The sequence below is a fragment of the Balaenoptera ricei genome, chromosome 8 (genome assembly GCF_028023285.1).
Source record: "Balaenoptera ricei isolate mBalRic1 chromosome 8, mBalRic1.hap2, whole genome shotgun sequence".
Classification (NCBI taxonomy): Eukaryota; Metazoa; Chordata; class Mammalia; order Artiodactyla; family Balaenopteridae; genus Balaenoptera; species Balaenoptera ricei.
In genome coordinates, this window is record NC_082646.1 from 23,983,836 (window position 1) to 24,010,220 (window position 26,385).

Here is a 26,385-nt window from a genome sequence, read left to right on the forward strand (position 1 = left end):
CTAGATTCTTAATTTGGGGTCCTTTTGTTTGATTTTTAAATGGTTTCAGGAAACGGAGAGTCCTAGTTTGGCTGTGGGTTTCACCTTTTTGTCTCATTTTCTTACAAGTGAGTGCACAACAAAGGAACCCTTTCTATAAATCTACAAAAAGGAGATCCCACGTTGATCTGCTTAGTTTTTGTTTTTTTGTTTTAAAGGCAAAAGACACTAAAGGAATGAGGTGTGTGTGTGTGTGTGTGTGTGTGTGTGTGTGTGTATGAGATATTGGAGATGCTCTGGTGAAGCTGCTGTGTTACTTTTTATTTTGATCTTTGCTGGTATCTCGTCACCCATCATGCTTTGCTCTCGTTCTCCTTTGTTTGTGTGGCATCGTTGGGGACCGTCTTGACTTCGCCTGGCGCTGGCTTCGTTTCTGTCTCCTGGCACTCCGGCTTTGCTTCTACAGGACCCTTCCTGCGGAGAATCAGGAAAACAGCACTGAGACCACGGTCTGCAGTAACGCACCCTCTGGCCAGTTCCTCAAAGGGGGCTCCAGTTAGAGCACTGGTCTCCAAACTCAGCTGCACGTCAGGATCACCTGGCATCTCTAAAAATCACTGATGCCTGGGCTGTGTCCCCAGAAATCCTGATTTAATTGGTCTGAACGTGGTGACTTTTAAAAGCACCCAAGTGGTTCTAACTTGCAGCCAAAGTGGAGAACCTCTGAATCAGCGGAAGGAGCACTTCCGGCCCTAATCTGATGCAGGGCCTCCAGCTTTACCTGGGGTGGTGCAAGTGCAGCAGGTGCAGCCTTTTCCTCACCCTGCATGGCTGCGGCGGCCCAGCTTGGTATGAATCATGTATGTTGGGCTCCCTGGTACTGATTCCGGAGGGCCCTCTGCAAACCACCTGTTCTTGCCTGTCCTCGCCCCCCCACCTCTGTGCTCTGCCTTTCCTGGTGATGCCTCTATGGCTTGCCCGGGCAGGGTAAGAAAATGCTCTGTTACCGAGGCAGCTTTCCATGGGAGTCGGGTGAGAGGCCAGAGTGGGCTGCCGGCCTGCAGGGGAGCTGAGTGGGGTGGAGTGGGCGGGGCTGTCCTTTTATTTTCTGACAGATTCGGGGCTCCTGGTGAGGGTCCCCTTGCTGCTCTTGGTGGCAGCACCTCTGCTTATCTGGGAGCAGCCACAGGAGCCTCTATAAAAGCCTCTGTCTGACTCTGCCTCTATCAGTCCCAAGAGTGAGAATCTGGTTTAAGGACGCACCAGAGCAGACTCAGACCCCAGCCCCAGCTGGTGCCCCTGCATCTTGGCCTCACACTGAAGAAACCTGTAAGCTGAAGGACCTGGCCTCGAACTTGGAAGACCCAGCGGTCACTCAGTGCTTGGGAGCTCTGCGTCTTCCCAGTCACTCAAGGGCAGGAGAAGCAAGGGTGGGTGTGTCGGTTGGAGTGTGACGGGGCCTTCTGGACCACACAGAGCCTCTCCCCACACGAGCCTCAGGGTCTGCCTCCTTACTTCCCGAATACCCGTGCCATTCTGCTGGGGACTCGGCCTTGCCCTGGATGACACACAGCCTGCGGGCCCCAGGGTGGCCGATCAGGGCACCTTGACCTCCTTTAGCTCACTTCCCAAGCTACGCTCATCCGTGGCCCGAATGCAAAGGCTCCTGCAGGGACGACGGACGCCACTGCTAGGACGATAAGGATACAACCTAATTAACGTGGCCTAATTAGTCAGCAGGCGGCTGCCTGCCGGGCCTGCTGCCTGTGCCCACGCTCTGCCTCGGCCCAGCCCCTGGCTGACAGTCGCCTCGGAGAAGCTCTGGAGTAGGCTGAAGACACATCTAACAGGGAGGACACAGCACAAACGCACACCACCACGGGACACCCCCCGACGACAGTGGACAGAGAGAGGCCGTACTCGGTCTTGGCTGGCGCAGGAGGAACAGCGCCGTCGGCCGTGGAAGGAGCAAGCTCAGGGGCTTGTCCACTGGCCCCGGCGGCGGGAGCAGGAGAGCCCAGGGCTGCAAAAACATCCTTTGCAAGGTCAATATCTGGGGTCTTGAAGTTCCCTTCATCCATTTTAAAGTCCTCGCCCTGGGCAGGGTTTGTGGTGCTGATGGAGGCCGCCTCGCTCTTCGGGCTGGCGAGGGCCCTGGCTGCCTCGGCTGGGCTCTTCGCGGTGCCGGGCTGGGTGGGCTCAGGGTCCGGACCTTTGGTGCCGGGAGCCTCCTGCTTGGCCTGGGGGGCTTCTGGGGTGGGAGTCATCGGTGCCACCGCTAGGGGACCGGCTGCCCCTGCCGGGGGGGGGGGACCGGCTTGCTGGCCGGAGGGGCCTTGGGGGCCTCGCCTGCACTGACAGGGGCGCTGGGGCTGAGCACGGCCCCCTGGTTTGCCAGGACGCTAGAGGACAGGTTGCTGGCGGCGGGGGCTGAGGTCGGGGGGTCGCTCAGGTCAACGAGGGGGGCGACCTTGGGGGCTGAGGCTGGGGGCGGGGAGGTGGCGGCGGCACCGGGCCCCTTGGAAGGGGTGGCCTGGCTGGCGGGCACAGAGTTTGAATCAGGGGTGGCCGTGGCCACGGGGGCGATACTGGAGGTGAGGGTGGTGGTCTCACTGGTGGGGCTGTTCTGAGCAGTGGCAAAGGTTTCGGTGATAGTGTCAGAGTTAGCAGTGACGGTGGTTGACAGAAGGCAGCATGTCCTCAACAGTGGCTGTGGTGTCAGCAGGCAGCCTGTGGGGAGGACAGGAAGTAGAAGAGATAGACGATGAAGCTGAGACGGACAGAGAAGCCGGGAAGGGCGGAGGCCAAGGCGGGGGCCGGGGGCTGGCATGCGGGGGACGCACAGGCATGGACACAGGCCCACAGAGAGAGGAGGACGCGAGAGAAAGCACACGCCCAGGCGGGCAGAAGAGGACACAGGAGACAACAGAGAACTCGGCAGTCTAACAGGGCCTGTCACCTTCCTCCCTGCTGACTCCCCTCCCGATCTGCACGGGGCTCCCTTCCCTACAGCCCTGGCGGCCCTTTCGGACCCCCGCCTGCATCTTGACTCAGGGAGAGGCCAGCTGGAGCTCAGCGTCCACCACCGCAGGCGTCATAGGTCCCTGCGGAATTGGGCCCACCTGCCCCGGAGACGAAGAGGGCTCCACGTGGTCCCTCAGGGCTGTGGGTGGTCCAGCCAGAGATTTTGTGCTTCCATGAAACTCCATTTCCTTCAAACCCACAGGACCCATGATACCCACGTGGTCATTACCATCACAGCTGGATGTGGCTTCTGACCGAGGGTCCCCAACGCTTCCGAGACCAGGAGAACCAGGGAGCTTTTACCAGGGCCCCAGCTTCCCTTGCCCTTTTAGGAAGAATGCAGAAAACCCTAGAATTCTTGGAAATCCTAAACAGAATCTGCTAAGCTCAGCCTCTCTCAATGAAGTTTTGTCTCCTTAAGCCATTTCCAGAATGTGTGTGTGACCTGGGCACAGGGTCTAGGGATCCCACGTACGCACGGAGGCTTTAAGGCATCCACAGCCACCCAGGTAGAATCAAGAATGCCTCGTGTCTAGGGAGAGAGTGGGGTCAGGCGCTCCTGGCCCAGCACTCCAGAATTCTGGCCTGCCATGCTCGGCGGGGAGCCGTGGGTGGGAAGCATGGAGCTGTGCGTAGAGTGATGCGGTGGGTGTGAGGCTCTGCTGAGGAGGTGGCAGCCCGACCCGCCCACGTACTCGGGCTCCGTCAGCGGCGTGGTCTCGTTGGGCTCTGTGTGTTTCCCTCCATCGTGTTTTGGGGTCCGCTCCTCCTCAGTTCGCACCTCCACGATGGGTTCCTTGGACTCATCTTTCCTGTGGAGACAGCTCTGCTGGCTCCATCCCAGGGAGCTGGGGGATGCAGGGGGCTCCCGGGGAAGCCAGCTACAGCTCAGGCACCTGTGCCTGGCCCGAGGCTGGGGGGTGGGGGGGCAGTGGGATCCAGAACCAGAGTCAAGTGCGGCATCTCAGCCCCCGCTCTCTCTAGCTGTGTGACCTGCTCACCCATACCTCCGTTTCCTCACCTGGAAAATGGGGCAAATAACAGTTTCTACCTTGCCTAGACGTTATGAACATTAACTGAGATAATGGATATAAAGTGCTTAGCACAGTGCCTGGCACAGTTCAGTGCTCAAGTCATCTATATTCGTATACACTTAAGTATGTACGCGTATGTGTATGTGTATACGTAAGTATGAACACGGATAAGTATATGATGTATATATAAGTATACGTGTACATATATGTACGTATGTATACGTGTAAGTATATGATGTATGTATACCTGTAAGTGTATACGTATATGTAAGTACATACGTGTATAAGTATAGCTATACGTATATGTAAGTAAAACATGTATACGTATGTGTATATGCATGTACATACATGTATAAGTATATGATATATGTATATGTATATACAGTGCCTGGCATGGGGTGGTGCTAACAACTTATTTCCTTGCTCCGTCCCTTCTCGCCTTGCTCCACCTCAGCCCCACCCAGTGACAGTTTGTGAAGGTTCCTGCTATTTGGCTCAGGATCTGTTTCTCCACAGATGCTGGAGCACATCCTCCAGGAGGATGCTGGATCGTCCTCCAGGAGGACAGGTATTTTCATCTGCTTTGTTCACTGCTGTCCCCTAACGCCTGGGGATGGCGCCGTGCCTGTAGCAGCTGCGCCATAAATATTTGTTGAATGATGGATGCATGAACGGCAGCAAGGCAAGTGTGTCTCTCAAATGCTGACTCCTCCCTGGTAGCTCCCCTCCAGGCTTAGCTCTGACAATTCCCCTCATTTTGACCTACGTAGGGATTTCAAACGTCTATGCGATTCTAGTTGTGGGGTTGGGTCCAGGTGTCTGCTTTTTAAACAGGTACCCCTGAAGACCCTGCTTTGAGAGACAGTTCTCTAATGCTCTGCTCCCCTCGGGGTTTCCAATGGGGAAGCTTGAGGTGGCTCCCTTGCTGGGTCCCAGGCCGGGGCAGAGTCTAGCACTCCGCAGCAGCGGGCGGGTCTGCACTCACGAGAAGGCGGCTTTGCCCTCCTCCATGTCCTTGCCCTTGGCTCCAGGCCCGGCTTTTCTGCACAGGTTGATGGCGATGCACATGAGCAGGCCACACTTGTTCAGGAAGTAGCAGGTGACGTCCACGGCCACCAGGAGCAGGACGAAGGTGACGACGAGGATGCCCACGATGGCGCCCGTGCTCAGGCCTGAGGTGGGGCTGCCGTTGGCTTGGTGGGGAGGGAGAGAGGGATGGTGTTGGTTAGTACACTGAGATGCAGACCTGGACCTGCCGAGCAACAGCCCTGGGGGTGGGGTAGAGCCCACAGGATGGCTGTGGCATCTGTGTTCAGAGTGACACTTTCCCTGGGGCCTTTCTACCCCTAGGTGTTGTGACAACAGGGTCTCTTTCTATCTTCAAGAGGGAAGGATGGCAGCCTCCTTTCATAGACCAGGGGACAAGGGCACAAGGCACCCACAGTCAGGAGGAGACTGGGCACTGTGTCTCCATCCCTGCTGTCAACCCACACTCAGCTGGTCTCCCCGTGAGCCCTGGGAGCTGCCAGGGACAGGGTCCCAGATGGGGCGACAGAGGGTTCCCAGGGCTTCCTTTGGGCTTGTGGTGACGTCAGGCACAACAAGATGCCCCGCGCACCTCCGCGCTTCCTTCCCCCTCTTTAGGAGCCGCTCCAGAGGATCCCGACTTTGGACCACATCCTTCTTCATTGCACCAGGAAGACGAATGAAGCTCACTTACTCTGGAGATATAGGGGCCTCGCCAGGCCCAGAGGGCAAGGTGGACGGTCTGGGAATACTCACCATCTGGGAGCCAGGCACGCTTGGATCAGATTTCAGGAAACCCAGCCGACTCACCCAGAGATGCACGCATGCACGCACGACAGGCTCACTCACACAGGACATGTGCCCACCACAGACGGACACACATTCTCACCTCTGAGCAGCACCCAGAATCCCCGCTCTAGCTGGACTCACTTGAATGACTCAACCTCTGTGTCTTACTCCCTGGTGTCCATCTAGAATCCCCTGGGGGCCCTGGGCTATTGATGGTATCACAGAAGGACCCCAGGCTCGGCTCCATTGGGTCCCCTTGTGATGGGTGCTAGGTGCCTGTGGTGGACCCCTGACCACTTGGTGATTCCCACCAGCATCTGGGAGGCGGAAGGCTGTGCTGGGGGAAGCAAGGACCCATGCGGAGCTCTGTGGAAGCCAGTGTGGAAACCATGACCCCAGGCTGAAAAGTGGGTACCCTGCTTCATTTTTCTTCTTCTGGGAAGACAGGGTTCCAGAAGGGGCAGCCCCATCGTACCACCAGACCTTGTCTGAAGCTTCCTCTGTCCTCCGGACCCACTGGGGTCACCCAGGCCTGTTGACTGGAGGCAGGAACTGTGGCCAACACAACCTGGGTCTCACTGGGCCTTTGCTGAATCTGGGCCAGGCTCAGGGGCCTCTGGCCACATCACGTGCCAAATGATGGAAAGAACAGGTAACTCAAGGTGACAGAGATGGGCCACACACTCTGTCTCCCTGTGGTTTGTGCTCCTGGGAGGCCCTCTGTGTGTCCCAGGGGCCCTGCTCAGGCATAGCGGGGCTCCTTCAACTGCTGTCCTATTCTGATGGCCCTTATTTCTAACTTCAATTCAGGGTATAGGCCACCGGCCAGCACATAAGAGACGACCACTCACAACCTAACTCCTGGCACCCAGGGCTCAGCTGGGCCTGCGCCGCAGGAGCCTCCTAGGATCTTGAATATTCATTTTTGGCTCCTTGGGACCTTGTTCTTGCTTCCCAGCCCCTCCTCAGGCTCCCCCACTGGTCCCTTTCAACCCCACACTGAAGACACAGCCTGTTCCCCAGGAAGGCCCGAGTCTGGCAACGGGCTCCATGCTCAGAGGACCCAGCTCTGGCCACTCTGTCTCTGGCCTTTGGCGGCAGGAAACCGGCCACGGGTCCCTGCGTTCAGCTAGAGCCGGTCTTCTCCCCAGTAGCACACCGTCCACTCTGCTTCCCCGTGGTGCTCACACATCCACACACAAAAGCAAAGAAATACATGCAGGCCTTCCTGGTCTTCAAAATACCAAAGCTGCTTCCCTGAACAGGGAAGAAATATGGCCTTGGGCTTCCTCCCCATCCCATGACTCAGGGCTGGAGGCCACCTGACACCCGTACCCAATAGGTGTTAAGTGTCTACTTCCTGCAGAAGGAGCCTAAGGTATTTCTGTGGGGAAAGAATGTCTGTATTTTTGGACTCAAAGGCACTAACACCATGTTCTGAGGTTTATACATAAATATCGTTTTAGGGAACTAGTCATGTCTCTAAGGAAGAAAAATAAACCACTGCAAAGCTGCTCCGTGTGGGAGAAGCAGCCGTTATCCACCTGTGCTCTGGGCTCAGCAGACCCATCAGAGGGCTGCACTGCTCTGAAGGCCAAGGCCAACACCTCCAAGGGCCAGGACGGCAACGAGACTGATAGAAAACAGAAGGTAGGGCAATGGTCTTCTCTCTCATTTGATAGAAAATTCAAATTCTTTCCCTTAGTCTAAAAGGTGCTACACGTGCTGTGGACTCTCCCACTCCTCTGAGCATCATAACTCAGGGCACTGAGCCCCGCCCCCCACCCCTGTGCTCCAGCCGGGAGCGCCTCCATTCTATCTGCTCACCACGCCCAGCCCGTTCCTGTCAGAGCGCCTGGCTGACGCCTTGCCTGGAACCCTCCAGCCCCGTCACCTTGTGGTGGCTCTTTGTTATCCTGCAGGTTCAGCTCAAATGTCACCTTCTTGCAGAGGTTCCCCCCTCCCCTGCCCCGATCTCTTATCTACTCAGGCACCTCTACCCAGTACCTACCACATTACCCTGTTTTATTCTCTTCTTACCACTATCTGCCATTTTCTGTTCATTGACATGCTTTTTATCTGGCTGCCCCACCCTCTAGAATATCCTGGCAGGTACCCTGTCTGTCTCTTGTCTCCCCAGCATCTAGGACAACCCAACTTACAAGAAACGTTCAAAGAATATTTGTTGAACAAAGGAACAGTGTTTAGCCTTGGAGATAAGAACACTGTCTCCAAATATTTAAAGGTGTGTCACGAGAAGGAAGTAGTCTTATTCAGTGTCCCTAATGGATGGCAACTATGGGGGTAGGAGGCAAACTTGAGCTCACATGAGACAGAACTAACACACAAGAGCTATTTAAGTGTGGTGTGAGCTGCCTTGGAAGAGCTCCCTGTTGCCAGAGGCATTCAAGCAGAGGCTGGAAAATCCCTTGGCCGGGATACCGTAATGCTCTGGATGAGTTTCCTGCACTGGGAAGAGCCTAGGATAGAGGATGTCTTCAGGTCCTCTTCAACTCTAAGAACCTGTCATTGCATGTGAGATGTCCTACAGTCCCCAGCACAGGGTACAGATTCCCTAATGTCCATGTCCTCCACAGTGTGTACTGAGCAGGACTTTTTCCTGCAAGACAATCGGTAGGTCCCATCTTTATTCATTGATTCTTATGATTTTATCTTTAGTTGAAAAATAAATACCTTTTAGCATAATGTTTCTCTACCTGCAGCAGAATTCCTGGGGTGCTCTGTTAAGAATTCAGATTCTGGGGATCCCCCATTCCACCAAGTCAGAATCTCTGGGGGTGAGGCTCAGGCTCAGGATTTGATGGAGCACCCCAGTGATTCTTATGCACCCCAGACTTTGAGGACCACTGTTTCTAAGTTTTCTGCCTGCATTACAATGAATAACAGCTGTTCCTATGACTCCCCACCCAAGGATGAGTTGTGCAGTCTTACCTGGTGGCCCTGACCTAACTGATGTACTGGATGGATGGAGAGAGAGCAAAGACTTATCCCCAAGGGACCACCCAGTTCACCATTAAGAGTCTAGACTTCCAGAGGAAGTGAGGTACCCCTCAAGCTGGAGAAAGGATGTGCGGAGCTTTTACAAAAAACTGTAAATAAAGGAAACACCGGATGCAAATGAAAGGGTATCCAAGTCAAGTCAACATTCATTACCTCTTGGCGGCTGTTACAGAATTGTTTAGTCCAGGAAACTAGAAGGACAAAGGTTATCTCCTGCATCCTGCTTAACATTTTACAAAAGGAAAAGAAAACAACTTTGGGGTCTATCTTTGCATGACCTTCCCCTGACCTCTCCTGGCTACCCCAACTGCACACCTGCATACCTAGAGTGCTTCTTGGGAGCAGTTCCTCCACAACCTCTGGGCTTCGAGCTGCGCTAAACGGTGGGGTTATGAAGCTGGGGCTGCCCATCCTCTGTGGTTCCTGGTCCGGGAGGTGTCGGCACTGAACACCCGGCTTGCCCAAGACTGAGACCTACAAGTGCCTATGCTCATAAATGCCTCAAAATGGGAAGATATCTCCCACCTTACAGTTGAGGGGGCCCGAGTCACTGTGTCGCGGGACATCAGTGCAGAAGTGTCCCCTCCTGCCTCCGACTCTCGGAACCATTAAGCTGAGGTTCTGGTTCACTCGTCTGCTTGTTCCTTCCTGGAATCTGCTGAATAGATGGCTGGTCTTGGGGCTTTCAGGAGGCATCCAATTAAGTGTGATTTTGAACAGAATAGGGCTTGCCAATGAGACCCTTCTCTTAGATTCTCTCTGTCACCACGTCACTCTGTGAAGCCTCTGATATGAAGTCGTGAAGGGAGCCGTGCAATCGGGAGAACTTGCAACAGAGTTGTGGTTCTGCTGGCCCAGAGTGTGCCCCTGATCCCAAGGTGACCACCTTCTGGCTCTGCAAAGGCACTTTCCCCTCGCCCTGTCTGCTGGGGAAAGTCCAAGGAGGCGGTGACCCACAGCAGCTCTTAGGAGAGCTGAGAAAACTGCATCACTCCTCATGAGGAAGGGAAAGCGATTCCTTTGGCTAGAACTCCACTCAGCAAGCTACGAGTTTGGGGTCCAATTTAAAGGGCTCTCTGGGGCAATCAAAGTAATCCAGGTACCTGTGAGGTGGAGGCAAAGGGATTTTGGCACTTTGTAGGATACACAACTATCAAATAAAATCCAAACACGCTGGTGAGTTCACATGAACTGTTATTTCCTTTAATAATGCGAAGGTGTAAATTTCATCAAGGCCTCGCTGATTATCTACACAATGTTAGCATTCTTATTAGTAGAAAAACGTGATCCAAACCTGCCGTAAAAATATTCCAAAAAATGAGCAGAGAAGCCCTGTGGCGTGTCGAGACTGGGCAGCACTGAGACAGGGCGCAGGGGCAGGGCGGCTGAACGGGGCAGCGAGCGTTCCCTCCTTCAGGGCCTATCTTAGGGGTTCCCGGCAGGGCTGAGGGCTGCAGCCACCATGAGAGAACTCAGTGTCCGGTGGGAGCGGGCGTGCCTGAATGCTGTCCCCCGAAGGGCATCCCTTACAAACCATGGGCCTGTCTGAATGGGGCCAATGCAATGACCCCAAAGTTTCTTCAGCTGAGGCCTGCTTGGCCCAGAATGAGCTGAGGGGACAGGGTCATGGATGTCAGCCCTCCCCACACTTTGGGCCAGATCTTCAGAAACACAGACATAGGCCCTTGCCTATGGGATTGGGACCAGGGTGGGGCAGACCTCTGAGATGGGCCCTCCTGGGTGAATATGCAACTTCTGCCGAAGATGATACCAAGAGCCTGCCGGGAGTCAGGGGACAGTGACGGGTGACCTGCGTGAGGACCACCTCTCCCTCCTTTGCCCTCCTAATGGCCCTGGGATTCTACACCGGGCCCGGAGGCACCATGGGCCTCTTCTTGATACTCTGCCTTGTGCCTAAGAACCGTGTCTGCTCCTGCTGCCGTGGTGGGACGGGAGATCGGGGATCCCGGGGGAGAGGTTCATGGCGGGGCTGGAGGCCAACGGGGCTGGGGCGACAGGCGCTGCCTGGCTGAGCTGTTGGGTAACCTGTGGCCTCCGGTGTGTGTACCTGACCCTCTAAACTGCCAGCACTGGGGACACGGGCCTGTGCCCACTGACACGGGCAGCTCTGCCCTGCAGACCATAGGATCATTTGGATTCCCAAAGAGAAAGGCTCGTCTTTGAACATTAAAAAATAACAACAGAACCAAAAAGTAAAGAAACCAAAAAGAACAAAGATCAAACTTCTGTGGAGATGCTCAGAGATGAGATATGTGGAATGATATGTGACCACAACGGAGGGGGCAGTTTTTATTCAGGAGAAGGTACACCCGAGCTCAGACACTGACGCCCCTGAGCAGGATTCACCCGAGTCTCTACGGGGAACTTTAACAAACGCACCTCACCTCCTCTCCTGGGCATGTCGTGGGGTACCCCCAACAGCAGAGGGGCAGCTGGCTTCCAACAGAATTTTTAAAATATCACTGAAGCCACTGACCGACAGGGGGTCGGGGCACTCGGGCAGTATGACAGGATGGCTGGGTTCCAATTTATGGGCACTCCGGGCTGGCCCTGCCTTGCGCTCTACTGAGCACGTGTGGGGAGGGGGGCGCAACTCGCGCCAGGCTCACAGTGGATGCTTCCAACCTGGGGGACTGATGCTTACGCGATAATGTGGGTCACAGTTGGGCCACATCCACCAAGACACGAGGTCTGTGGCTGATCTGTAGCCATGCAGCAGGTATCACCCTGACTGGGAGACATGCACCTTCCAGAGCCCACAGCTGCTGGGCACGTCCTAGGGTGGCCCTGTTCACAGAGCCAGCGCCGGGTGCTGGTTATACTACCAGGACCAAAGTGCCTCCCAGGATGTTGGATCAGCCCCAGAAAATACTCAACAAATCCAAGTTCTTCCGCTGCATGGGCAACAGGGTGACTTACTTTGCCCATCATGCCAGCAAAATGCTCCGGCGAATCGCAGCAGGCTTACCAGGGGCACTTAAATGCGAGCGAAGCCAACTACTTATTGAAGGGCAGCAGAGGAGCACAGGGTTACAATGGGGACACGGGGTGATTTTAACAATCTGATGCAAGCTTTAGAGAGTACTTAGAAATCCTTCTCTGCTACATCATTTTCAGGTAAGAACCAAAAATGCAACCAGTAGCAGATGTGCAGAAACTTTTCTGTAAACCTAGTGTAATGGTTTTTTGTTGTTTTTTAAAATATATATTATATAGAGAGAGTTTAAAGAGAAGAGCTCCCAAACATTTTTATACTGCTATGAAAAAGGGGGCAAACTCCTTATGAAGTGGCACAAAAGTATCTGTGAAGGGTAATAAGTCCGGAGGTCCAGCTTTTTCCAATTGCCAAACCTTCCTCTTCCACAGAGAGCTTGGTGGTGTGGCCATGGCAGTCCTGACAGATTCTTCCAAAGGGGGCACTGATCATTGTCATAGGAACTGGGCTTTTAGGCAAATTTAGTTTTTTGGCATTCAAGTTCCTAACAGAGCAAGAGAAGAGTCACTGCAGAGAAAAGCAATGAGACAAAGGTGTAGGACGCGGAGGAGCCTCCCAAGGTCACTGCAGGTGCCAAGCAATGGGTCCTCAGAGAGAATGTGGTTGTTTAAAAACAAATGTGGCAGTGGGGATGTCCCAGTGACGTCCAAGGTGATATGTGTGACAACAGACACAGGAAGGGGAGGGGGGAGGAGGAAAGAGAAGGAAGAGATAGAAACAGAGAAAAAAAAAATAGATAAAAAGAAAAAAAAAAGGTCAAATATAGAAAATGCACGAATCAAAGGTTAATTCAATTTTGTAAATTAAACTGACAAAGGTTAGAGAAGAGTTCAGTGCGGTATTATCACCATAAGGCCAGTTCCGAAGCTCAGCGAGGCCAGAAGCAGCACAGCAGGGTGAATTCAGGGGTTAGGGGTCAGCGAGCAAATGAAACTAAAGTGAGAGAACAGAAGCCTCCACAGGCAAATACAAGAGTCTGATTAGGAAAGTGTTACCTTTGATAAGGGGAGGTCTCTAAGATGCAGTCAGGAGTCTCCCCACGGCCTTCTAGTCTCTAGAGCTTTTTACACATTGGGGTAGAGATACATCTGATCACTGTAGTATGTGCAGCAAACTGTATGCAAGGACGGGGGCCACCTTTTCAGCAATATATCGGACTCTTCTTCCTATTGTACAATCCCCCCACCCATAGCGCTCTTAAAGAGAATCTAGTTCTGCACCTCTCACCTCCACCACCCACTGACCACAGAATTCCACCGTGAACGTACATCTCATAATTCAGAGGTTTTATTCGCAGGTCCCAGAGAAGTCCAACCAAGCAACCTCCTTCTAAAACCTATGCAGTAGAGGCCGAAGCCCTCTTGGGGAGGTGAGTAGCCCCTCCAACCCTCCCCTTTAACTGGGAGCCTGGGAGATTAGCCAGAAGGACTCTGACAACTCCAGTGGGCAGGACCCGGGGGACTGGTCTTCCCAGAATTTCTGTATCTGACACACAGTGGCCCCAACTTCTCCAACCCCAGAAGCTGATGCTGCTGGCAGTACCCAGCCTGGGAATGCAGTGTGTCGGAATCACCACCTACGAAGTCTTACCCAAGGAAATAGATGCCAGGAGAAATCTGTCTCACTGCAAAGGAATCACTCAAGGCTTCTCACTCCCCCATCTCCTAAGTGCCCCATAAAAGCCAAGCAGCTCTGGACACTCCCACCAGACTGTCAATTTCAGGGAAAAACTGACCCAAGAACGCAGAGAAAGAAGGGGCAGAGAATAGAGAGGGCCACCTCTATTTGGACAGCCTATGAAGCAGTCAGGAGAACATTGTTTACAGTCACAACCAGATGCCTTGGCTTCATCACTGACCACGTGACCAGTGCCTGCAGAGAGACACCCACCCTAGCCTACGCTAAGGGGTCTCCCTGTCAATGCAGAGGGGAGGACCACGGACACTTCTCACCTATGGCCGCCAACTCCCTGGGGGCCCGCACACATCTATCAGACACACACACTCATGCACAACCAACCATCGGGAAGCACACACTGATCTTACTTTGTTGCTGCTCGACTAACCCACTTCCACACACACAGCCCTGTGTCATAGTAGCCCATGTCCTTTCTGGCCTCTCTCCCTCTGGAAAGAGCAATCGTGGTCACTGAGCTGAGAGCTGGGGGCAAGCACTCTAGACAGGACAGGCATAATGGAGGCCAGACGAAGGCCACCGGGAGGTTGGAGCATCTTCCTACCACACTTGGACACTGCAGAGCATTTATGGGGACCCCTCCACTAGGCTGCAGCTGTATGTTCTATGCCCACCTCTCCTGCCTGTGGTTGGCATCTGGCTGCTCTGGAAAAGCAGAGAGGGACGATGAAGATCTCCTTCTGCTCCAAGGAATTAGGTCATTGAGGAGACTGGCCATCAGCAGCAAGCCAGCTGGGCCGGAAAGCAGAACTCTCACTTTATTCCCACACTTGAGTTGGTCCTGGATCCCTAGAGACAAATCTGCATCTCCTGGGAGAGCTGCTCCCATCCCGGCCTCTAGCAGACTGGACTGCCTTTCATGGATGGGGGTTTCCAGCGCCTACTTTCTCCACTTGTTCTGTTTCAAGTGGCTCAATTTAATCTTTGTTTCAATTGAGAGGCCCTTGGCAGAGAGGATTTTTAACTAACTAACTGGGCACCATATGTTCCTTCTCTCGGGGTTCCCACAGAGAAGAGATTTGGACGACAGTTGTGCAGGTAAGCAAGCATCAGATAGAAAGTGCTTAAAAATAGTTACGTGGTCCTTGTATGAAATGGTAGATAGCAGATAAGGTCTCAAAAAAGGATCCTTCCTCAACCAGCATCCAAAGCTTGGCTGGAGCTGGGGTCTTTCCCATCTGAGGGGTCCCACGGACTGGCTTATCATCAGTCCTCCCAGGCTGAATGACACAGGACCTTCACTCAGGAGGCTTGGCCAAGCCTTCCTGGGGGTCCAGTCCATCTCAACCTACTGCACAGCTAGGTACAAAGCAAAACTAAGCTTTGCATGGGCAACCGATCATGAGGATGGCTGTAAGCAAGCGAGTTGTCAGGGGCTGTTCAGGCACGTTAGGAGGTGCGGCACTTGTGCATTAATTCAAAGCGGGAAACTCACAGAAAGCAAAGCCATCATACCTGGGATGGCTCTGGGCTGGGCCGAGGTCCTGAACACAAAGTGAGCTGCTTTGGACTTTCCCTGCTGGTTCTCAGCCACCACACAGACCTCGTACTCGGCATTCCAGTCCAGGGACTTGAGCATGACGTGGTCACTGCCAGATGGGAGCCTGATCTCTGGTTTCCATTCGGAGGAGAGCTTCTGGGAGAAACCGGCAAGAAAGATACAAGACACCAGAAAGCTTTAGATGAAATAGCTGCTAAGACCAGCTAACAGGAGGAACATAAGGGATTGTGCAAAACAGAAATAAAAACCAAAGATAGGACATGGTCTTTATTCTTAACCAGCCTGAAAAACCCAAAGGTAAATGATCACGCAGGTCAGGAGGTCAACCGTGCGTGCCTGCAAATACAAACAGCGGCAGACTGCCAGTGTGGCATGGGGCCAACTCTTCAATGTCCTGTGCATCACCTTGAGAGTATGCAGGGACCCAAGCTACACTCTGGAATGCTGGCCCATGGCCTAAGGATGACCTAGAAGAGTAATCCAACAACCGTGTTTCTTGTCCTGTTTCAGAATGTTGGTCACACTCAGGTGTGTGACTCACCTCCCTGACATGGGAACACTGCACAGATTCCACTTTTATTAAAAATTAAAACTATCATTTATGGAGCACCCACTACGTGCCAGGCATTGGACTAAAGGCTTTCTGCACATTTTCTCACTGCATCCCTACAACAAGCCTGCCAGCGCTTTTGCCAGGCCCTTACTAAAGCTGATGACTGGGAAGGGAGGGAGAGGTCAGGTGACTTCCCCAAGCCACATGGGCAGTCGAGCTGTGGCCAAGAGCCTCTGGGCCCAAAGCCTTTCGTAGAAGGGAGCTCAACACACATCTGCTGCACTGAACTGGATGGTCCTTTTCCATGCAGTGTGACCTGGTCTCTGAGACTGGAGCTGGAGGTGTCACAGGTGTGAATTCTTCTGTCAGGTCCAAGGCTGAGGTGCCCAGAGTGCCTACAAGGTACATTCAGCTCAGCAGAGCACTGCCCAGGGCATGATTTCAGGCACGAAGCTGGAGTTATAGGTGCCCCTCTTTTCTCGAATGTTCTGTCCAGTTCTATCCTACACGTTTGCCAGTGAGTTTGTTCTGGGTGGGAGCCGTTGACCCATGTCTACTGGATATTGGGCTGCTCCCCGGAAGAGCAGAACATGCTAGCAGTGTCACCTGGAAGGTGGTCTAGCCCGTGGCTGAGGCTGGAGGAAGAGTTACATTCCAGGAGAGCCAGCCGTCTTCCCAGAAAAATGCTCTGTACCAGCCAAAGAGATGCCTTTAGGAATGGGATAGCACTCGTGTCATGGCCATGACCAGTGTGGGGAAATGCTGGAAAGGGGCGCGCGTGTCCTCAGAGTCTAACTGGAAGCCGGGCTACGGCTCTAAGTTGGCTCCTGAGAGTGTCAGCATGTGCCCCATTTTAAGTTAAAATGAAGAAATTCAGCTGTTTTTGTTCTCTTTCTCTGAAAGGCTTCTTTCCTTGGCAAACATCATTACAAAAGAGAGAGCCAGAATATAAGGCAAACATTACGTTACGTAATACATACTAATAATATATAATAATAGTAATGTTCAGCAAATATTAGGATTTTGAGGTGGAAGAGAGAGGACAGCTAAGGTTGTCGAAGTCTAACATATCCCAGTGTTTTGCCCCAATTGTCTTTTTAAGGCAGGCCTGCCTGGCACAGCTGGGACGGCTCTTCTGGAACACTGACACCTGATGTGGCCTCATAAGGGAGATATTTCCAGCCCCAGCCTGCATCATAGCAGTGATTATCACAGTTACCATGTACAGAGTTTTCCAAGTGTCAGGCACATTTCAAGTTCTTTGCTTATGTTATAACTAATCTTTACAACAGCTCGATAAGCTCTCCCCATTTTATTGATGGAGAAATGGAGATTATGGAAGACTGGGTGACCTATTCAGGTCCCAAAGCTGGAATTGGGTCCCATGTCTGTTGGGCCACATCAGCATAACAACACATAATAACATCCTCCCCCCACACTGCCCACTTCCAGTGGGCTCCATGGGACCACGTGCCCAGTCCCTGCATCTTACTCCACGGCAAGGAAACCACAGGGACCTCTCAGATGGTGGTGCCTCTGGGCTGGGCCTTAGGAAAGTCAACTGAGGCTCCTCCTCCAACATCAGGCTCACACCGGACTTCACAGTTAAGTAGGAGAGGGCTGAGTGGACTGACAGGCGGCCCAGCGGCTGAGACGTGTGCCCGGGAGCGCTCTGTGCTGTACGGACTCTCCGTAAACCTAACCGGGTTAGGGCTCCCACGGCACTTCAAGCAGGGCTGATCAAAAGGCAGAGAGGGAGTAAGTCAAACTTCCTGGGAAAAGCCTATTTGGGGGGCTATCTGAAGAAAGAAAACTCCTCTCAAGTTCATTATTTTCTACGGGCAAGAAATCCTAGCAAGAGGCTATTTCCAATGCTCAGAGGCTGCCTCTAAACCTCTCAGCAATTGGTTGTGGAAGGCAATGGCCAAGGGTCTTTCAAAAACCAAAAAAAAAAAAAAACCAAAAAACCACAATGGGATGATTTTCAGTTTGGGGGTCGGGGATGACAGGTGGAATGTCAGAAATCTTAGATGGGTGGTGGGCAAACCCAGAAGAAAAGGCTTAAGGCCAGGCTCACTGGTAGCCGGACAGCAGGGTGACAACAGCTCAGGTGGGCTGCACGAGCACTGGGGGTGGGGCGAGGGAAGGAGCTGGTTTAGGACCTGAGGCAGTCCAGGCCGGGGGCTAAGGACCCCGTCTCTTCAGGCACACAGACCTGGATTCAAACCCTGGCTGCCTGGCTGTATGAGTCACGTGGTCACTGACTGCATAAGCCTCACTTACTTCCTCTGTAAAGTGGGGATAATCATTAAGACCAACTTCGTAGGGTTCCTGGGGAGAAGAAAATGCATGTGATCATGGGCCTGCATGCCTGGCCTATGATACACACTTTATCCAAGTGTGATTATCAGATATCAGTATGTTATTTGCAAAAAGTACTGGGTGATGGCAAGATAACTTCGTAGAATAATTTAGGAAGCAGAAAAGTCAATCATGGTATGGATTTGTCGTCACCAAAATCATTTTAGAGGTTTTAAAATGGTCTCAGTGTGTTTATCCATGCTATATGTAGCACAGAGGACCATATTCAATATCCTATGATAAACCATAATGGAAAAGAGTATTAGAAAAAGAATGTGTGTATATATATATATGTATAATGGAGTCACTTTGCTGTACAGAAGTAATTAACACAACACTGTAAATCAACTGTATTTCAATTAAAAAATATAAAATAGGGGACTGAAAAAAAAGTGGTCTCAGTGTAGACATGATCTAAAGGCTGCAAGTCAATCCTGGAATGTAAAACCCTAACCTGGACCCAGGAGCCACCTGCCAGGCAGAGGCCGCCCCTGCCCCCCTGGGCTTTGCACGCTGCTGCTCCAAGAAGGCAGGTGTCAGGGTTGCGGGGTGGTGTGAAGCTCGGGAAGGAGGCCACTCACCCACCACTCGGTACTTGACCAGGTAGTGTCGGATCGGGGAGCCGCCGTCATCCTGCTTGATCAGGTTCACCTTAATAGAGTTTCCGTCCTCTCCCATCTGCCCTTCGAGCTTAGGTGCACTGGGTTCCCCTGAAACAGTCACGTAATTCGCATGACATTTTCATCCACAAAATGAAAATCCAATCCATCAGAATGGGATGTAGTGATGGGGTGGGGCTGGCCTCTTGCTTTCTCAGCAATTCAAATGGTTAAAAAGCAATGCATAGGGCTTCCCTGGTGGTGCAGTGGTTGAGAATCTGCCTGCCAATACAGGGGACACGGGTTCAAGGCTTGGTCTGGGAAGATCCCACATGCCGCAGAGCAACTGGGCCCGTGAGCCACAATTGCTGAGCCTGTGCGTCTGGAGCCTGTGCTCCGCAACAAGAGAGGCCACGATAGTGAGAGGCCCGCACACTGCGATGAAGAGTGGCCCCCACTTGCCGCAACTAGAGAAGGCCCTCGCACAGAAACGAAGACCCAACACAGCCATAAATAAATAAATTAATTTTTAAAAAAAACTATAGCTCTCACACGTGCACCCCCAATAGCAAACTTAAAAAAAAAAAAAAAAAGCAATGCATATAAAACTTTGAATTCCAGTTGGATGCCTCAGACTTAGCCCAAACTGAGAACGCCTTTCGGGAATGTTCTGGGAAACTGCCCTCCCTACTAGCATAGTCCTTTCACCATTTTAGAGAGAAGTGTTGTTTTTTTTTCTGTCATGTGCTTGTATTTTCTTTTAGCTGCTCTTACAACTGCAGATTTAACTTTTATGAACCTGGTACATTTTGAGGAACAGCCTGAAATATGGGAAAATGTAAGCATTTAAGGAGAAAACTTACACCCATCAAATAATTTTTCAAAGCAGCCCAGTTTTTTTCTCCTGGATATATGATTCATCCCAGCAGTCTAATCCCTAACTGGGGTGGAATGATGCTGCATTCTTGTGACCATCTTTGTATGAATTAAATTTTATTACTTAGATTCATTAAAAAAAATAACGAGTTTCCAGTTGTGATTAAGTAAAGCACTGAGTTGCTGTAGGCAAGTTTCTTGTAAGTATCCTGCATTTGCGGCTCAACAGCCTGAGTGATAATCCTTGGTACCTTGTATTAATGGAACGATCATTAAAGTCTTTTTATTTGTGAGAAGAGAGAGGGAAATATGTCTTTAGCATTTCTCAACAGAAAAAAGTCAATGTTTCTCTTTTCCTTGCAGTAGAACTCTGAATCCAAGGTCGAGAAGAAAGATAAGCTTGTATGGGACAAACTAGATCTGTTCTGTTGCCTGTGCTCTGAACCTTTTGTAAAACAATGTTGCCTATAGCCTGAAATATACAGGATAGCCTGTTCTCAGGACTCTGACCTTTAAGAGTCCATTCATATAGAGATAAAAAGTTGCAGAACAGAAAATAACGTTTTATTGGAGGTTTACAGGAACATCCTGACCTGACCTATGTAGATATCTGCAAGAACAAAGGATTCCAAAACTAAGAAGTTTGCACAACTAACCCCGCCCTCCCTCACCTTGCCTTTAATAAAAGTGTTTTGCTGAAACCCTTTGAGAAGTATGGAGTTTTTTGGGCAGAAGCCATCTGTCTCCTTGCATGGCCCTGCAATAACCTTTCTCTGCTCCAAACTCTGATGTTTTGGTTTGTTTGGCCTCACTGTGTGTCAGGTACTCGAAATTCGTTCGGTAACATGGGTACTAAAACAGATAAGGACACTTCTACTCTGAAACCTTCCAGCTTTCCAAAATGAGTTCACGTTTTTTTTTTTAAACATCTTTATTGGAGTATAATTGCTTTACAACGGTGTGTTAGTTTCTGCTCTATAACAAAGTGAATCAGCTATACATATACATATATCCCCATATCCCCTCCTTCTTGCATCTCCCTGCCCCCCTCCCTATCCCACCCCTCTAGGTGGTCACAAAGCACCGAGCTGATCTTAACACTGCCCCTGGATAATGTCAGCCCACAGGGTGCTAATGGCCCCGGAAGCTCCTCAGAGCAAACACAGGATTAACATCACAAATTCCTCATTGGGGAAACCAAAGTGCCAGCGCAGCTCAAAATCTTTTAATGTCATGCCTGCAAAATGCCCCTTCTTAATAAACCGGTAAATTTTCCAGCCTGGCACAGCCAAGCCTGGCTAATTCTTTTTAGACAACCAAGAGAAAACTCTAGCTTCAATTCTTTTAGGAAACTATTGGCCTAATTAAGCCCAACAGCCAGAATGCTAAATGCAAATCTTAGTCCTCCAGTAATTTAGCTCAAGCAGCAAAGCTACTTTCCCTTTTCTTGTTCCCACTAAGTATTTTGTCATCATGAATTGAGAATAATAAAAATAAACCGACGCCGGTAAATGTAACTCCAGACAGGGTACTGGGTTGTATGTAAATCTATGGGACTGACATTAATAAAATTCTGTTTAATACATTAAAATAGTATTTTATAGGAAAATTTCAACATGTGCCACAGAGAGGAGGCATGCTGAACCCATTGACATTTAGCTAACAGAATTTTAATAGACTTGAGCTGGCCTAGGAAAGAAGAAAAATAGGAAATAAATGCCAACCAGATGACTCTCTAGAGGATAATTCATTTTGGTTTTATGTGACATTAAATATCACTTCCTCCACCAAGGTTAGAACCTGCATTAGGCTTAACAAAGCAATTTTCACCCATTCCCAAACTCCATCGTCATGGTTGCCAGATCAACCCCAGGGTCTGGGGCACTGCTACCAACCATTCTAACAAAAGCAAGACAGTTCCCTGTGGGTGATGCCATTTTCCATTTGACTGTGCCTATGCACCCGGATCACAAGTACCCGTGGCTTAGGGAACACTGTTGGAACTTCTGTCCTCTTGGCCGAGTCTGACGGCTGGCTTGAGTTCACCTGGTCCACGGCTATCATTGGGTATCGCTCTAGATAGAAGCTCTGCAGCTCTGTAGGCAGATTCCCTCCTGTGGGGCAGGTCCAGAGCCCTCAGCCCTGGTTACTCAACTGATTAGTACTTCACAGGGCAGGGAAAGCAAAGTGCTCTCCAACCCCCAAGTGACCAGAGTCTTCAGAGTACTTCTCTCCTTCCTTTGTTTTTCTTCTTCCCATCCCCCTTTTCCTATTTACCTTCTTACTCTTCTTCCCATTTTCCTTCTCTTAAAACTGCCCATGAAGTGATATCTTAGCATTTGTCCAATGTTTTCATGTTCTTCTCATAATTTGAAGGTGATTTGAACATTTTATATTTCTTTCTAAATATATATATTTTAAAGGCACTAAAATACATTGATTTTTGTTTGTGCTCTGTCATCGTAAGATTTTGATAGTTTAAACTTTTGCTATTCTTGACTTGCTTTAAATATGAAAGTTTTTTTTTTTGCCTTTTCTTTTTTTTTTTTTTTTTGCCTTTCTGTTTTTCAATGGCTCCTTTTCATTCTATATGCTTCAAATGAGCACTAAACTTCAGTTGTCAAGTATCCGGGTTTTCTTATTTGCAGATTCCTTTCACTTGTACAGATTCGCAAGTTTAGTGCTTTAGTTCAGAACTCAAGCTTCCCTTTACCCAAACCTTTTTACTGAGCACCTACATAAGCCAGGAATAGGGCCAGGCACCGGGGGGTTCATCGTTCAACAAGATAAGGTAACTGGCTTATATTCCAGAAGGGGAGACAGTAAAGTCTACATATATAAAATATTCAGAGGTGTTGCCATGTGTTACAAAGAAAATCACTCGCATGCTTTGGGAGAACAGGCAGGAGGCCTGATTGAGATGGGTGGTCAGAGAAGACCTCTCCAAGGAGCTGGTTTTTAAGGGAGCCAGCTGGGCAAGGAGGTGGGGCAGAGAATTTCAGGGGAAGGAACATCAGGCACAGAAGCCCTGAGGCAGGAAGGAGCTTGCGTTTTCTAGCAACTTGGAAAGAATGTGTGAGCGACTGGGGCCCAGCCAAAGGGGAGAAAGTCACATAGGACAAGACTCAGAGAGCAGGACCAGAGCTCACAGGAGGCTTCTGAAGAAGCTGGATTTTATTAAGAAAGTCACTGAAAGGCTTTAAGCAGGGGGATGGCATGACGTAATTTTTGTGGTGTTTCTCTTTACGCATCACTCTAGGAGAATCTCAACTCCTGTCTCTGACTGCAGTCCAGAGTACTTTCTAACACATTCTCAAGACCAAATTACTAGTTACATCCACAAAACACACCAACATCCTGAATCTACCCCCAAATGAACTCCACTTAGAAGAAAATAGGACAATATGTACCTTTATGAACTCAAACATTTCTGAAGGCGTATAATCGACTCAACTGTAAAATGACAGATCCATCTAGTTTCTAAAAATTAGGATCTACAGCTTCCTGCCTGTACATATTTGGTTTTGTTTTATTTTTAATTCATCATCTCCTTAGAAATCACTAACAAGTACTGTAACATAATGAAATGTGTATAGTTTCCCCAAATATTTTATTGAAATTATAGAGCAGTTATTAAAAAAAAAACCAAGGAACACATTATAAGAAGAATGAAAAGAATACAAGATGTAAATAGGAACTAATAGCCACATATCTAAGTCAGTGTAGCTATTGAATTTTAGGTGATAAGCAGAAAGGAAATGAAAGAAAAAGTTAATCTTCTTTAGAAACAATCAGTAACATAATCCCCCCTTCCCTGCCCTTTATCTGATCCAATCAATCACACATTTATTGTGAACTTACTATTGGTGTGTGCTGTGATTCACTCCACCCACCCCTGACACAGCTGTCTTCCTCCACTTTTTCTGTCACTGTTTCTTTATGCTATGGCTCCACCTCTGCCTGTCAGTCTTCTCTTTCAAGCCTAGCCCTTGCCATCACCCTTGACTCAGAGCTCAGCTTCCCCTTGGAAGGCCTACTCCTCACTTTTGAAAGCCATAAGGGCTGTAAATGAGGCGCTGATAAGATACAGAATGGATCTGGCCCAGTGACAACTTCTCCCTAAGCCTGAGAAAAGCTTCCCCAGCAAAGGCAGTGGTCTTTTCTGAGACATTTAATAGGTATAATTGTTAATTACATGAGACTCCTTTGGGCTCATTTAGGTTTTTCATCTACCCCATCAGGGCTAGAAAAACAGCTGAACAAAAAGCAGGACTCCTCTCCAACACAGACACAGCTGAAGAACAAATGCTTAAGAAATAAGATTAATGTCCTCTGAGAGTACAAAGATTTAACAAGTTATTTTTAGTTTCAAGTACCTAGACACTAGGATACAAAGAAACCTCAGAAAAAGGAAGACTCAGCTGGAAAACTCTGACAAAGTCTTATTGGCAGTGGAACCTCATGAAACCAAAATTGAAAATAACAGATGATAATGCACTTAAAAAAATACCTTCTTACAATCACTGCTATTAATCACTCTTAGCCTAAGTAGTCCCGATGATATTGCAGATGTGGAGCAAATGACTGCTTGAGATGCCTATTTACAGTATTTTGTGTACTAAAAAATCTGTCATTCTTTTTCCTACCCCCTCCAAATTTTAGACGTCAAGTAGTTCCTTGTGATGATAAAAGATGTACGATTACTTGACCTTCATAGGTCACTGTATCCATTTCTGTTCTGACTATAAACTAAAAGCTGAGAAATCTCATACATTTATAACTGGCATGAAATTTACCAGGATTTAGGTGGTTTTTGCCCATTTAAAATTGGTTTTCCCTCAGTATAGCCAGACAAAGTTTCTGAGGAAATCAGTACTTTTCATTATCCCTGAAGTCTATAATCCATGGAGAGCAATTTCTGGATGGTCACCAAAACGTTTGCAATCCTTTTGTGGTTGGTTTCAAAGCAAAACAGCCAATAAGACCTTTGCCATGACAAGTAGATGGTCTGGGTTGGGGGACTGAGGGAGGTGGGGTGGGGAAGAGGTGGAAGGTACAGGCGCTTTGTATCCCTGAGCAGAATGCCATGGGTAGAGGAAGGCTCTGTTCATCAAAAACAGTGTAACTGACCCGAAGGCAGGACATCACGTTTGTAATTCAGGTTTCCTATAACATGGTGTGAAGATCCCTCGTAGTGGCAAGGATGCCAAAATGGGAATAATTTACATCTGAGCACTAAATGCATCTTGGGTTTTGTCTGTAGCATATTAGTCTACTCCCAGTTTTGCCAGCCACCAAACAGTTTATGCAGATGAAGTGAAATACACAAAACTGTGTTTCGAGAGCATTATTAGCATAAAGATATTAATGCTGCCCTGATTTTGTAACATTTTCTTGGCACATGAAATATTGAAGGCCAATTTGCAAAGAGAAACATGTAATTTATGTATTCTACACTCATTCTCAAAAGGATTTGAGGCAGAAAACAGAGAATTCATTTTACAGGGAGTGCCGACTTGAACTCACCAAAACCAGAAAGTGTAATCTTCTATATTCATAAAGAGGCATATTTTTATAAACATTTTTTTCTATGAAATTTTACATTGTTAAAAAAGTTCCAGTCATAATTCTAGATTTTAATCTGCTTTTTGGCCCCTTTCCCAAAACACAGTGGTACCTTTCTCCAAAGGCCAGGAAACACATGACAAGACCTCGAATGAAGAATTCCACCACACTTTTCTGAATGTATTGAGAGCAGAAGTGATGCAAAGTGCCACACTCTTTGGCAGCCTTTTCTGAGGTCAGCTTCCCCGGCACCTTCTTGAATAATATCTTTATTGATTGGACTTGCTCTTTGAAATGAGCAGACTAACCCAGAGGGAAAACAAGAAGCTTTACTCTCCCTGAGTCGATACATTTAAATAACTCGAAGCCTAAAACGAGTCTAGTTGTCTAATGGTTTGATGCAGATGGAAGGTTTTGGAATCACTTGAAAATATGTGCCAGCTGATCTGGCCCACTCTGGTTGAAGGTCCTCCTATCTGCTGCGCTGTCACTTCTGCCAGTCAGTGGCTTTGCAGGGCTGTGACAAGTTCCCTGGAGGAAGGGCTGCAATTGTGGTGCTGTCACCACGATCATGTCCTGAATGCATGGAACACGTCACCATTTGCCAACCACCGTGTCAAGTCAGCAGCAACTACAGAAATTAAGAGGTCTCCGCAGAAATTCACACACCCAGGCACCAGGTAATGGACCACAGGCAGACGTTCACTCAGCCTTTCACGTGTCCTCACGGAGGGCACGATCTCTCCTGGGCAGGGCGAGCACAGACACTTACCTGGAGTTTTACTACTTTTAAAATGCGTTGAGTCTGGAGCCTGTGCTCCGCAGCAAGAGAGGCCGCGACGGTGAGAGGTCCGCGCACCGCGATGAAGAGTGACCCCCCACTTGCCACAACAAGAGAAAGCCCTCACACAGAGACGAAGACCCAACACAGCCAAAAATTAATTAAATAATTAATTAATTAATAAAAAATTAAATTATATAAAATTAATTAAATATAAATATATAAAAATATATTTATATATAAATATATATAAATATAAATAAATTTATATATAAATATATAACATTAAATTAAATTTTAAAAATTAATTAATTAATAATAAAAAAATCAACCACTGCAATTAAATATTTTTTTAAAAAATGCGTCGATACAACCATGTCTCACTTTTGCTTGGGTCAGTCAGCAAACGCTTTTTGGAAACCCCTAATTCTCCACACCTCCTACCTTTCCGGCCGCCCTGCTCCTCAGGCCGGGTCCCCTTGGGAGGCGGGGCTGCGTGCTGACGCACAGCGGGTGCACCGACGTCCTCGAGCCCCGCCCCCACGGGGCCGCCTGCCGGTTGGAA

At 49.5% G+C, this 26,385-nt stretch overlaps 1 protein-coding gene across 1 annotated transcript; it reads right to left on the bottom strand.

The window, feature by feature from the left end:
• Positions 1–324: 324 nt before the first annotated feature.
• LOC132369750 (neural cell adhesion molecule 1-like) lies at positions 325–26,334 on the bottom strand (the record flags this gene model as incomplete). Its single annotated transcript, XM_059929425.1, is given in 9 exon segments — positions 325–453; positions 1,900–2,296; positions 2,299–2,659; positions 2,661–2,709; positions 3,699–3,815; positions 5,023–5,230; positions 15,040–15,220; positions 18,585–18,709; positions 26,265–26,334. Coding segments are annotated over 9 exon segments (1,629 nt in total), but the record flags the coding sequence as incomplete, so codon positions are not given.
• Between the last annotated feature and the right edge of the window lie 51 nt (positions 26,335–26,385).